Here is a 13,921-nt window from a genome sequence, read left to right on the forward strand (position 1 = left end):
GATTATGTACTATTAAAATTTATATCATTCCAAAAATGTCTTTTTTATGAGACTACAATTAGAAAGCTATGAGAAAACTACAGATTACGAGCAATAACATTTCTAAAAAATGCCACGAGATCTGGATTTAGCAAATTGCAAAAATTCCAAAGCGTAAGTGTTGCTAATGGTACAAGAGCATAGCTAAAAAAAAGTCATAAAAGAAAGCACAACAAGGAGTAAATCTAGAGGTCCCATCTTTAATTGTTGGACACAATACCCTATATATCTCCTCTCTTCTCTACCTCTACCATCAATATCCCCTTTTCTTTAGCTTGTGCAATATGCACCACAAAGCCGCCTTTCGAACCATCCAAGAATCCTCAAATGGATGTCAGTCAAGTCAATCAGCTCATAAAGACTGGGCCTCAATCATCGCATTACGGATTCTTTCACGAAAGAACGACCGCCAGATCTGAGCGTAGGTGAGAAGCTCATGTTAATGATAAGAAAGAACCATATGGGAAAGAGAGAGGAAGCTTGGCTTACGAGTACTCTAGATGAACATTCATGAACCGAGCATTTTCCAGGCTTTGTGTCAGTGTTACGGAACCTTCAATCACCTGATCTTGCTCCACCTCTATCGGGTCATAGAAGTAGATCAATGTCTGCCAATGTAGCATGTTAAATATAAGTTTTAGTGCAAGACAACGATGAAGGAGTTAAGTGTGATGATTAAAGAAATAAGTTCTAGGTGATTCAATTTCAAGGAATTTGACAGCGTCCGCCACCAACCTATCCCTGCATATTAATTGCAGATGGGATAGGATAAACCTAAACAGGGCTCACATGCTGGCCAACCACAGTGGGTCGAAGGTTGGAATAATACAAGCTGTATATACTGATACAGGTCTAATGTTTTGAAAACATAGTATTAGCAGGAGTTGGCACGATAGGAGGAGAAGAAAGTGCAAGATATATGGGACACCTGTTGCCAATGTGTTGGGGGAGCCTCAGGAGCAGTAGACAGCACAAGCCCTTCACTGGGATTGGCTCGCTTCTTTGTTTTATCAGCTTCCGTAGCTGTATCATCTGGAGCCGCAAGAAGTGCAGGTTGTGCATTGTTGCTCTTGGAAGTGTTTACCGAAGAAGTACCAAACTCCACATCAAACCAGAAAGCAAACCCATGAAATGGTGCTGCAAATGAAGAACAAAATACAGGCTTTAATAGAAAATACATTACACATATCTACAAAGTTACAAAGGTAAACAAAGAATAGTAATTTAATAACTATTTATGTGCTCAGAAAACAAAAAACTTAAAATATCAACCATGAGAAAACGTTCCAGCCAATCAAAGGGGTTAGCACCGGAAAAGTATTACTTGCACATGCAGAAGAGTGCGTAAACAAATGAACTCAAGACGGGATCCAAGAAACAATGGAAGACTATGGGAATGAGGATTTTACCTCGCATCATTGATTTGAATGTAAATCTTGTTGAAACAGTCTGTAGCTCCTCAATTGTAAGGGTCGAACAATCAACATGCTTTACCTGTCGCATAATCAAACAAAGTTGCGTAACTTATGGTTACTGATTGGTTAAAGCAATTGGCAGCATACACAATATTTTTGGGAATTTTAGAATGTCACAATTATAGAAATCCATCAATGCAAATGGTTTGCATAAAATCAGAATGGACAGCAATGTGTTGCAGATATGTTATTAGCGCTCCAGAAAATCAGGGAAATAGCATATATTATAATTGGTTTCTAATATATTGTTAGTTAAGTACGTTAGTCCATAGATGAGTTATGATTATTTTTGTGACCTCATCCATTTGATGCTTCTCTTGATTTCCTTGTTATTTCATTGTGGTTATTCCTTTCCTTTATATAAATCATTGTTTGTTGATTTGAGTCCATTTTCGTTCCCTTTTAAAACATAATGGGAGAACGCAAGATACCCAGGTGATAAGTGGAACATGAAATCATAGTGATGCATTATAGCAGGATCTGAATGCCAGTGAACCATTATCAAGCACTCTTTCATCGGTACAAACTACAAAGCTTTTCGACACGAGTATTTTGATAAGCATAAAGGAGATATAAAACACACTGAGAAAATACCTTTAATAATAACATAAAAACTTGGTTGAAGTTTCATGCAGATGCCATAACATAGAAAATCTCAAAGATAGATACATAGAATAGACAAGGCATCAAAGACATGCATTGAACGACTTACCACATGAGGCCATGTCAATACATTTTCACCACTGATCATCTCAACAGACGGCTCTTCAAATGCACACTGCTTTGCTAATGGCATCATTGCAGACACTACAAAAAAAACATGAACCTTAACACTTGCACTACAAACTCAAAAGATACATGAAACACACTAGTTAAAATGCAAAGAGATATCTTCTTATACACTTTATTTTTCAAATTATATAGTAGTACTACATAAGAGGCTGGAAGATTAACATGTAAGTTTCCCGCAGTTCACTATTTTACCTTATGAATATAAAAAAAAATAAACATATAAAAATATGGTATTGTAAAGACAAGATTGCAAATTGTATTATCAACAAACAGTCAAAGGCATTGGAATACCAGTTCTATGAAAGCATGAATAGTAGAAGATATGACAAACTGAGAAGCCCTAACCAGATCAGACAGGTCCCTTCAGACTATCCAAGTGGAAACTTGGCACTGAACCCCATAAAGTTTCAGGTATACTTAGTCAATTAGATATAACCATTCAACAACTTAAAGTGGACAACACATTCATGAATTTGATCTTTGTTTTCACATCAGAATTAATATAATAAACCAATAGAATGATTATGTAACTCAAAACAAAATTCATAAGGTCCATCTTATTATAAGGCCCCATTTGTAAAAATAGATGTGCCCTCAGTTTGCTTAGCCCTCACAAACTAAACTGATTGACTAGAAGGTCAAAATTCATATTGTTTTGGAGGTAACCCTAGACTGCTGAAGACGTCTGACTGTGTGAAAATATGGAATCAAGAGTTGATGCAAGCTCATTAGTTAATATATCTAGTTTGCATAACCCGGTTTGATCTGGTGATGCATTGAATTTCTTCAGAATAGATCACATAGAAATGAGTTTAATCATGAAGTAATGTTTGAATATAATATCAATTAAGAACAGAACTACTATTTTTCATGCAATTGGTACTTGGTATAACCGTCATATTTACAATCTGATGTTCTACCATATTAACAGATGACTGTGAATTCAATTGTGACTTGGTTTTGAACTGGAATGACTGTTTGTAGAGTAAAGAAGAACTATATCTATAGTTCTATACATGTACATCATATAATATTTGTATGACATTATACAAAGGGAGCACCTTAAGCATACCAAGAAAGTTATCTTAGCCTAGCAATTTTGTATTAGAAGAAAATGCAGCAAATAACTGAATGTTTCGACAAAAGAATTAAAAAGCACTCACTGTCAATTCCATAGACATTGCGCCAAAAATCAACACTTTCACTATATCGTTCTGGATAAGAGACAGGGGCCATGTACAACTGCAAATGTTCAAAAGACAACATTATACTCACTAATCCAGTGAATGTAAGCATAAGAAATCCCCCACTAACTGTAAAATGCCTAAGATGATATTGATGCACATCCCAAGGTGATTGTGCACTAGACTATATCAATAGAAAGTTCTCGCAAACATATATCAATTCATGGTAACAAATACAATTGCAATAAAATAAAACAAGTATAACAAAAAATTAAGCAGAAGCTACAGCCGAAATCCAATCATATCCATGCCATATTCCATCAATGGACCACATGCAGGTTGGGTAGCAACTAGCATGAGAAGGGATAGGATGGAGCAAAGTTATACCGTGGCGTATGATGGAAGGATAAGACCTCCAGGTTTCAACCATCGGTCTCTGGCAGTAATAACACTCCCCAGCATGCTCTGATGATGGTAGAGCAATGCATATACCATATTACCATGTTAGTCCAAAGTTTACACTAGTAATAACTGAAGACTTAAATTTAAAATTGAAATTAATATCAATTGACATGTCGCGACTCAAGACAATGCAATTATACAATTTAACCCAGAAAAAACTGGCAAATGTCATATCACCTCATAAAGAAGCATGTAGCCCATCCATTCAGAAACAATTACATCAACTTTCTCATCAATCTCGACATCCTGTAGTGGACAGCACAATGTAAATGCTCCTACCACCAATATATTATAACAAAAAGACATTTTGAAATTCAAGGACAAGACATCATCACACTAAGAACTTATCAATGTATGGATCAATTTGGACAATTACCTACAAGGATCTAAGGATTATGAAAATTGGTGTTGATAAACAGGAAATACAGAAAAAATTTATATCACGTGATTATGTATCCACCCATACCAAGTACACAAAGTCACAATAGCTATTTATTCTGAACATTCAAGTCAATATCCTCATGCTAAGACCTTGTTATTTATTCATTACCTCCTGGTATCACTTTCAGCAAGATATTATGTTCAAGTTATCTATTATAAAATTTATGTAGTTTGATTCAGCTATAAAAGTTCTCAAATCCAAAACACTGTAACAAATTTTCTATAACAGCTGTTATGAACATTAAAAACAAGATGTAGCATACTTCAACAAATAGCCTACCTCAACTCGTCCATGCAATACAATAACTGTGTCAGACAAGTTGTTAGCCTTGATTACTTCATTTGCCTGGCATGACAGTTTAAATAGTTAGCATCAATCAGAACCACATGGAGACATTTGAATGAAGAATGAATAAGCCAAAGTAAGCTACAAGGCACATGCCAGATGTTCCTTCTTTTTTTGTAAAAATGAAAAATTGAAATGAAAAGTTGTCATTGGAATGCATAAACTTTGTTCCCCAAATCAGAAAAAGCCAAAGGTCAATATTGATAGATGCTATTCTACTTTCAGTCTAGTTTCTATCATCCACATTATAAGCCATCATCAACAGCCTTTCCTCTTTTAAAGCCATTATTTGCGAACAATTATGCATTTCAAATTCTCCCAGGCACCCAGCACACCGCTGGGATTTTCTGAATTCCATTATCCAAATTTTACCACTCAATAGCAGGCAGTATGCCAAAATCTCATTGGGAGAAGACCAACCAAGCATAATCTATATAACATCCAGGTCATCATCAGTCATCACATAATGGTTCTGCTTTCTATTCAACACCCTTTCTCATTAAACAGCTCTATTTTGCAAACAATGGTATTTCAGTGTTCACTCAGCCCAACTGTACAAAAATTCAGCTTCTGTATTAGAAAGTCTTCCCATGAAGATTGAGGGGAAAACAAATTTTAAAGGTTGAATTCCTATAATTATAATTTGCATACATCCTCAAAGGCTCAAACAATCAATATAATTACAATTGAGTTACGGTCATCATTAGACAAGTTTCATTAGGTTAGTTAACTAATTTATAAGCTTATGACTGCATCCAATAAAATTTAATTACAAGGCTTGATTTAAGAATGTATCTTGATTAATCTCAGTTATATCCATTTTCTCATACAAAACTCTTTAAGAATAATCATACTTGACTTTTCTAGTGTAGCAATGTATAAGGACATAAAACACAGGCAGCAATTGCATCACACCTTAGATCCTATAAATCATTTTCTTTTTTAACTCTGCAACGGTGCAGGAACACCAAGAAGCATGTCATTTTTCAAGAGATGTCTGACATGTTCATTTATAAGGTTGAGTGTTTTGAACTCATTATTGGTTGGTGTTAACCCTATTTTTGGTCTATTTGTTGCACAAAGGTAAAATTTGGCTGCTCTTTCATAATAAGCTATAGATTTCGACATTTCGTTAATAAAAAACAGTAAGATTTTATTAAAAGACATGATACTTAGTAGAACGAATTCAAAGAAGTATGAAACGATACAAAGGACTGGTTCATCCCTTAAAAAGGATATGAATCAAGAAAAATTAGCTCAAACTGTATGAGTTATCAAGAGCCTTGGGATATCCCAAAATATCATTCCGTCTAAGTCAACTAGGGATTAGCATACTATTTTTATCTATCTAAACTAATCATCAAAAGTAGGGGACCCTTATTGTACTAGTTAGAATGGAAGAAATTGAAATTTTTTAATGTCCGAATTCTGCACTTAATGCTTTCATATTAAACACTCTCGTAGTCGTAACAATAAGGAATCTTCACATGGAAGTCACAGATTTTTTGTAAGTAGATTGGAAGAAAAGAATACCACAGTATTCAACAAGACAACACGACAATTTGATTGAGCATGTCCCAACAAGTATAAATCAACCATTAAGACAAAAGCACCTGAATTGCAATATTACTGGCATCAACTGCATACACCTGGAAGCAAACATGAAGAAGATATTACAGTCAAAATCTACTCAGAAAATCTCGGACAAAATACCAGTAGCCCAGCAACTTGATCTCATAAATACTTACCGATACCCAATTTCCAAGTAAATTGAAAGTGCAAATAGTTAAAACTAATTTAAGTGAATTATTTTGAGCCCCAATCTCAGAAAAAATGGGCATGTATTTCAAGGTTAACAACTACTATGATTTATGGAGCTTGTCCATCTCAGGGGTCATGGCCGCTTTGAAACAAAATTATGCTTGCATGGAATCTGAGTAGAATTGTCTGAAAAACTTGTGTTAATTTTGCAGAACGCAAATACAATATGAGAAGTATACAAAGCACTACAATTGGCAATATAGAGATTCTTTTTATAAATCCATGTTTAATGTCCAGGGTTCTAGTTGAGCATTTTAAAAATCATACACTGGATTTAATCTACATATATGAATATCTGGGCTTGTAGAAAAAAGCATACATAATTACAACTTGAAGGTCGCAGTACTTTCTGGCAGAATAACCATATAGTATATGACAAAATCACATTTTTCAGTAAGATCCAGTGTCTTGACAGGGTCAGTGACTCAGTAAATAGTAAGAGGATCATACCCGCTTTGCTCCAGCCTGGGCACAAAATATAGAGAGAATTCCGGTGCCACAACCAACATCAAGAACAACCTGAAGTACAAGAACCACCATTCAAGTTGAGAAAATTTAAAATTCAGCAATTAGACCCCAGGAGTTGACAACTTTAGCCAGTATATCATTTAAGAGGGAACATAGAAATTAGTTCAAGCAGACATTATACTCTTGATCTCTTTTTCTCCATCAACACATGTATCACTAAATTTTTAACTAGCAACTATATTACACGCATAATCAGAAGGAAGAAGATACCAGCAGTGATGTGTCAATATCAGGACTAAAACCTGTCACAGACAATTTAATGATCAAAACACTTTATGGACCACCAATCAAATGCTCACTTTTCCTGCAATTTGATCTTGATGCTGGAATATTGCATTTTTGTATGTATCGGTACGTGTGCGGTCCTGTAAGATAAGATAGATATGTTCATATAGGCTCCACTTAAACATCTACATAACTGTATTGGCTATTTGACCTATGAAATCAGAGACAATAGATGCTAACAAGGCTTAAGGTGGACAAGAAAAAAGATTGAAAAACTTCAAAGTACCTTGTGACATTCCAACACCAGATAGACCCGAAATTTTCACCATAAGAATATGAATATAGACAGCAAAAAGCAAGGAAAAACCCTCTGAATTGGTCTGAGGATTAAGTTGCCAACAATCTCTTCAGTTTATTATTTATTCCAAGTAATTTCTAAAAAAGTAAAACCCTTGAGCTTTTCAGCAGCATCTCCCATCTTCTCACTGAGCCTATGAACTAGTCAAAGTGAAATTGGTCTGGGCTTTTCATTGATTAGATAAACGCTTCTATCGTTGAAGGTAGAGGACGGGTACTTATAGTGGTTCATCTTTGGGGTAATATACTGATAACTATCCTGCACATAATTTCCCCCCTTTTTCCTCATTTTTAGAGAGTATAAACAGAAGAAAGAACTCAATGGTCAAGGCTAATAACTAAGTTAGCAAAACAAGAGCTTAAGAGTTCCACATCTACAACAAAATGACAGTTATAATACCAGCACATATAAGTTCAAAACCAGTATTAGGACTCACACTTAGCTTATACTACTAATTAAGACGACTACTAATTAAGATGATGTGCAGAAAAGGAGCTTAGAATTGGACTTAAATTCAGTAGGCTATCAGGCTCAGAGATCTAGGCTTCCAAAGTACCTAAATGAATGGAGAAACAAATCATATATGGCCTTTGTGTGCGTGTGCGTGTGCCAATGTAAATGAACACATAAGATTTCCTTTACCTGTTAGGCTATTGCTTTTGTAGATTAACTAAGACACTAGAGATGGCTATACTCAGTAGACTATCACATAAAAATGGTGTTCAATCTCGAACATATAACTCCCAAAGTGCGTCAATTCTAACAAAATCACAAAAGATATTTCATAATAATAAAAGAGCAACAAAATCCTGCATAATGCAGCATATGCCATAGCATGAATGTTTTCTTTGATGCTTTCAGTTATCAAACATAGCAATTACTTCCTTTTTCCCACCTTTCCTTCATATAGTTCAAAACCAAACGTTGGCACAAGGCGCACGTACATTTGATTACAGTCCAAAGACCAAAAGCTAACACCAAAAATCAGCAACAAAAAGGCAGTATTGAGCGCACGCAGAAGCCGTACCTTGATCATCTCTTCGTGAATGCCAAGGTGCGCGTAGGAGTTGAAATAGGCGACATCGAAGTCCGTACAAGGACGAGGAGGCCGCTCTGTATCGTGGTGCTCCTGCAGCTGGGAAACCCTAGGGTCGGAAGCGGCGCCGCCTTGGTCATGTTGCCTGCGGCGTGTGCCCCTGCGCGGGCGAGTGCGAGTCAATTGAGCGCCGCCTCCGTGTAGGAAGCCATTGTGGAATGCGGCATCGCCGCCTAGTCCAGCGCCGCCTCCGCTGCCATTGCCGCCGCTCGTGGACTGAAACATTTGGTCGACAGAGTTGAAGAGGGAAATACGAGGGCGTCTTCTCTACAGCCTTTACTTTAAACTACTTCTATTTCAATACGATTGCAAATCACAACTTAGAATATCAGCACTAGCGCCCACCCAGGCGTGCCGAAATTTCGCGGCGGACGTCCGTCATTGTGTTGACTCCGCAGTTACATCTGTCATTGTGTTGACTCCTACGGACGTCCGCGCGGAATTCTCGTTTATTACGTTGAATTTTTTTTGAATTTCTATATATATGGCAGCGGAGGGGTCGTGATGTAGTTTTTAATTATTGAAATGTTTTTTTTATTCGGTGAGATGTACTTTCCTTTTTTTTATTTAATGGAATTTTTTTCCCTATTTGTGTTGAAATTTTAATTCCGTAAATTGTTTCCGGAAATTGTTTAATTTGTGAATTTGTGGTTTTTTTAATTGTGGGAAGTCCTTGGGGATGTCCGCTACTGTGTAGTAGGAAGTCCTTATAACGTGACAGTGCAGTGGGAAGTTCGTATGACGTGGTAGGAGGTGTTTTTAGGAATTCTGCGGGGAACCGCGCCACTGCTGAGAGCATCCACTACGCGTCGCGCCGGCGTCCCGCGACCCGTCCCGGAGAGACGGGTCTGTCGCGCGATGCGTTGCAGCTCGCCGTCCCGTCCCATCCCGCGCCCCGTCCTGCGTCCCATGTCTCCGAGACAAGCGACGGACCATCTCGCCACGCGCCTAGGCGACGTGGCGCGACCCGGCGTCGTGCGTGACGCCCACTCGCCGACGTCATTCTTGGTTGCTTATCTTTTATGTTTCACTTTCGATGTGGGACAAAGTCATTCTTGGTTGCTTCTCTTTTATAGAGACAACCTTGAATGTTTTATGTTCCACTTTCAATGTGGGACAATGTCATTCTTGGTTGCTTATCTTTTATAGAGACAACCTTGAATGTTTTATGTTTCACTTTCGATGTGGGACAAAGTCATTCTTGGTTGCTTCTCTTTTATAGAGACAACCTTGAATGTTTATGTTTCACTTTCTATGTGGGACAAAGTCATTCTTGGTTGCTTCTCTTATATAGAGACAACCTTGAATGTTTTATGTTTCACTTTCGATGTTGGACAAAGTCATTCGGGACGCTTCTCTTATATAGAGACAACCTTGAATGTTTTATTTTTCACTTTCAATGTTGGACAAAGTCATTCGAGACAAAGTCATTATTGGTTGCTTCTCTTTTATAGAGACAACTTTGAATGTTTTATGTTTCACTTTTGATGTGGGACAAAGTCATTCTTGGTTGCTTCTCTTTTATAGAGACAACCTTAAATGTTTTATGTTTCACTTTCGATGTGGGACAAAGTCATTCTTGGTTGCTTCTCTTTTATAGAGACAACCTTGAATGTGTCGTGTTCCACTTTCAACGTGGGACAAAGTCATTCTTGGTTGCTTCTCTTTTATAGAAACAACCTTGAATGTTTTATGTTTCACTTTCAATGTGGGATAAAATCATTCTTTGTTGTTCTTCTTTTATAGAAACATCCTTGAATGTTTTATGTTTCACTTTCGATATGAGAAACAACCAAGAATGATTTTGTCCCACATAGAAAGTGAAACATAAAACATTCAAGGATGTCCATATAAAATTGTATTTTAAATTATGTCATTTTTATTTTTTTAAGATTTTAATTATGTTTTTTTTTAATTTTAAGTTGTATTTTTATTTTATGTTGTAATGTTATTTTAATTTTAATGAATTGTGTTTGTTTTAATTCAATTGTGTTGGAAAAAAAATAAAAAATGAAATTGAATGAATAGTAATTTAAGAGACGGAATAAGGGACGGAGTGTTGCAGGTTCCGTCCCTTAATTAAGGGATGGAGGAATAAAGTACAAAGGGACCCTCAAATAGTAGTTTAAGGGACGGTAGAGGACAGCGTAGTGGATGCTCTGATGCTTTAAGATAAATATATTTGAGATTAAAAATACAGTAATCTATTTATTACTCTATGTTGCTGTTCAAGTAAGTTTCATTGATATATTATTCTTTGTTACCAAATAATTTGTTATCGATATTAAGAATATCTATATACGAAGTATTTTTTTAAATAATAGTCCTGTCTATTTTAATGGAGTAAAGGTTGCTAACTTTAATTGATCTAAGTTCGATTTAAATTTTGAATTAAAATTTCCTATTATATTAATTTTTAGTATCCTTTTATAAATCAATAAATGATTTTTAGATAAGTACGTATACTAGCATTTTTCACAAAAATGTCACAATCTTAAATTACTTTCGTAAAGGTATTCAACATATTAATTAGAGCATCCATGATCGCAAGGGCAGAGCGATCGGTCTCCCCATCGGCGCCCACAGGTCACCATTGCGGAGGGAGGGCCGATTCCCCCTCCCCAACTCCTCCGCCCCATGACCAATCAATCGTCCCAGCCGATAGTTCATGGGCTTCGCATTTGCCCTGCGATGGGCCTCCATTGCGAAGGCTCGGGCCGATGACGGAGCCGATTTTGATATTTAAAAAAAAAATTCTCCTATTATAAATACCTCAATCTCCTCTCCTTCATTTCACGGAGGCACTAATGTTTTATTGTAATTTTATTTAAATTCGATTCGCTTCTCGTTGTATTCTGCTTTTCAATATTGTAATACATCGAATAATGAATTTATTATGTAATTTTATTTATACTATTTAGACATTTATGCTTTAATTAGTTTTTAAAATGAAATATGTTTTTTGCCGTATATTACGATGTATTTAATTTATATTAACAATTAAAAGTGAAATAAAATAGTGCTGATGTGGAAATGAGATGAGCTATGAGATAGGCTCTGAGATGGACTTTCATTGTAGGGAGATAAGCTCTGAGATGAGTCTGATGACGTGACATGAAAAATGGAGATAGACTCTGGGATGAGCTCCGGAGATAGGCCACCATTACTAATGCTCTTAACCGAAAAAATTTAGACCGGAAAGTTGATTTATATAATCGCGGTTATATTGTGACAATTTTTTTAAATTTTCTCAATTTAAGTGAAATTTTTACTTGATTAAAAAAATAAATTAATAGCAATATAAAAAATAATGAAGATTCATCAAATCTCATGATTTAACTCAAGAATCAACGCTTTAAAATAAAGTTGAAGCTCTCAATGTATTGAATGCAACTCGAGAATCATCGTTTCAATATTAAACTGAAATTCCATATGAATTGAATAAATGAGTTCGAGCTAAACGACACCCTTATATCCTAAAATTGTGGCTGATGAAGTAATTAATTTTCCTTAATAGTTTATTTGGTAATTGGTATTAAGCATGTTTCTTATTCAAATAGTACAAGTAGATGGTCATGGTAGGGATTAGCCTTATCTATTTTTGTTTTTTTTTTTTCTGTAGTATATTTTAAGTTTTATTTTTTATTCTTATCTTTTTCTTTATGTGAATAGGTTTTAATTTGTCTGCATAATGAACATTCTGAATGAAAATTGGAGAATAATTTATCAATAAAAATGTGATATTAAAATTCATTGTCTCGTCTCCTTGAAGCATGGTGCTCGGAGTTTGATTTTTGACTTATCAAACGATTCACCATCCCAATTATGGCGTCATTCTACAAATCCACGACCTATCAACTAGTTCACCATTCCCTTTTGTATTGTCATTCATCCATCCTAACTTATTCCTCTCGTTACTACGGTGCATCCTCGTTGTTGTACATTAACAATGAGGATCACATCACCTCATGTCTTCTTAGATCCCACCTTATCCAATCAGAATAAACAAATTAACATTTATGAACATACATATAAATGTATTTCTACAACTACAACCATAGCACAATTAATTCATGCATAAAATTAACACATGCAAAATCTCTCGAAATTAACCTATTAAATGAAAAATTAACCTTACAAGGATCTGGCAATTACTTGCATTTCTTCACAAGAATATTAGTATCAATATTCAATCTTGTGACATATTTATGCATATCATTATTGATCGCCAAAAAACAGGATAACTGAAAAATAATAGAAGAAGCTATTTAATTCTCAATATATTTTTTTGTCAATAATGGTCTAGAGTGCTAGTATGGAACTTTATTAGAATAAATTACAACTAGCTATATTTGTTAATAAATAAGTTTTTAAACATCTTTTCAGGATAATATAATCTCGGTGCATCTAACCCCGATTTAATACTAACATTATTAGCACTACCAGATATTAATGAACACAGCATCCTCTCATTGCATTGGCCAGCGACGTACTAATCTACTCCATCCGTCCCCAAAGAATATGCACTTTGGGTTCGACACGTGTTTTAATACAAAATTGGAAGTAGGAGAGAGGTAGAGAGAAAAAGTAAATAAAGTATTATTAGTGGATAATGGGTCCCACCACTTTAGAGAGAAAAAAAAAGAAAGAGTGTACATTCTTGTGGGACGGAGGAAGCATTACCCAACTGTACTCTTCTTCCCTTATTGCCCGCCCCAATTGATGTGAAAAAGCCAGAACCACCACCGTCGCCAGTGACTCCGCTGGTCTGCGCCGCCGCATTTACGCTTCGAGGGTGGATTGGAAGGTGATGTTTGAGGGTTGATGGTGGAAATTGATTGAAATTGAGGAAATTTGAGGTTGTCGAGTTTAGTGATATCATTTGGTTGTTTATTTTGAGAGGGAAAGAAAGATTGTTCGATGACTGTTTTTAGTTTATCAGTAAATCGATACTTTTCCTTTTTGATTGGTTTTTCAGAAAAATCGATAATTTTCTAAGTATATTTCAGGATCAAAATGAAATATGAAACGATTTGACTGCAAAAATTTTATTTCCCTCATTCGATTGAGCAAAAAAACTATATATCACCTTAGTCAATAAAGGTAGGGTTCGGTTTCTACGAGATACTAATGAGATAGTATACATCACAATAG

The 13,921-nt window shown here is 35.7% G+C and overlaps 1 protein-coding gene across 1 annotated transcript; it reads right to left on the bottom strand.

Moving 5' to 3' along the window:
- Positions 1–99: 99 nt before the first annotated feature.
- On the bottom strand, positions 100–9,062 carry LOC121754295 (probable protein arginine N-methyltransferase 6). The gene is made up of 13 exons (XM_042149672.1): positions 8,699–9,062; positions 7,388–7,453; positions 7,011–7,079; positions 6,353–6,388; positions 4,674–4,739; positions 4,130–4,198; positions 3,878–3,955; positions 3,470–3,548; positions 2,227–2,321; positions 1,449–1,533; positions 968–1,176; positions 529–647; positions 100–454 (listed from the first exon to the last, which is right to left on the bottom strand). Exons 1-13 carry the CDS (start codon positions 8,990–8,992, stop codon positions 412–414), a joined length of 1,308 nt encoding a protein of 435 aa, XP_042005606.1. The 5' UTR covers positions 8,993–9,062; the 3' UTR covers positions 100–411.
- Positions 9,063–13,921: the final 4,859 nt, after the last annotated feature.

This window comes from Salvia splendens, chromosome 11, assembly GCF_004379255.2.
Source record: "Salvia splendens isolate huo1 chromosome 11, SspV2, whole genome shotgun sequence".
NCBI lineage: Eukaryota > Viridiplantae > Streptophyta > Magnoliopsida > Lamiales > Lamiaceae > Salvia > Salvia splendens.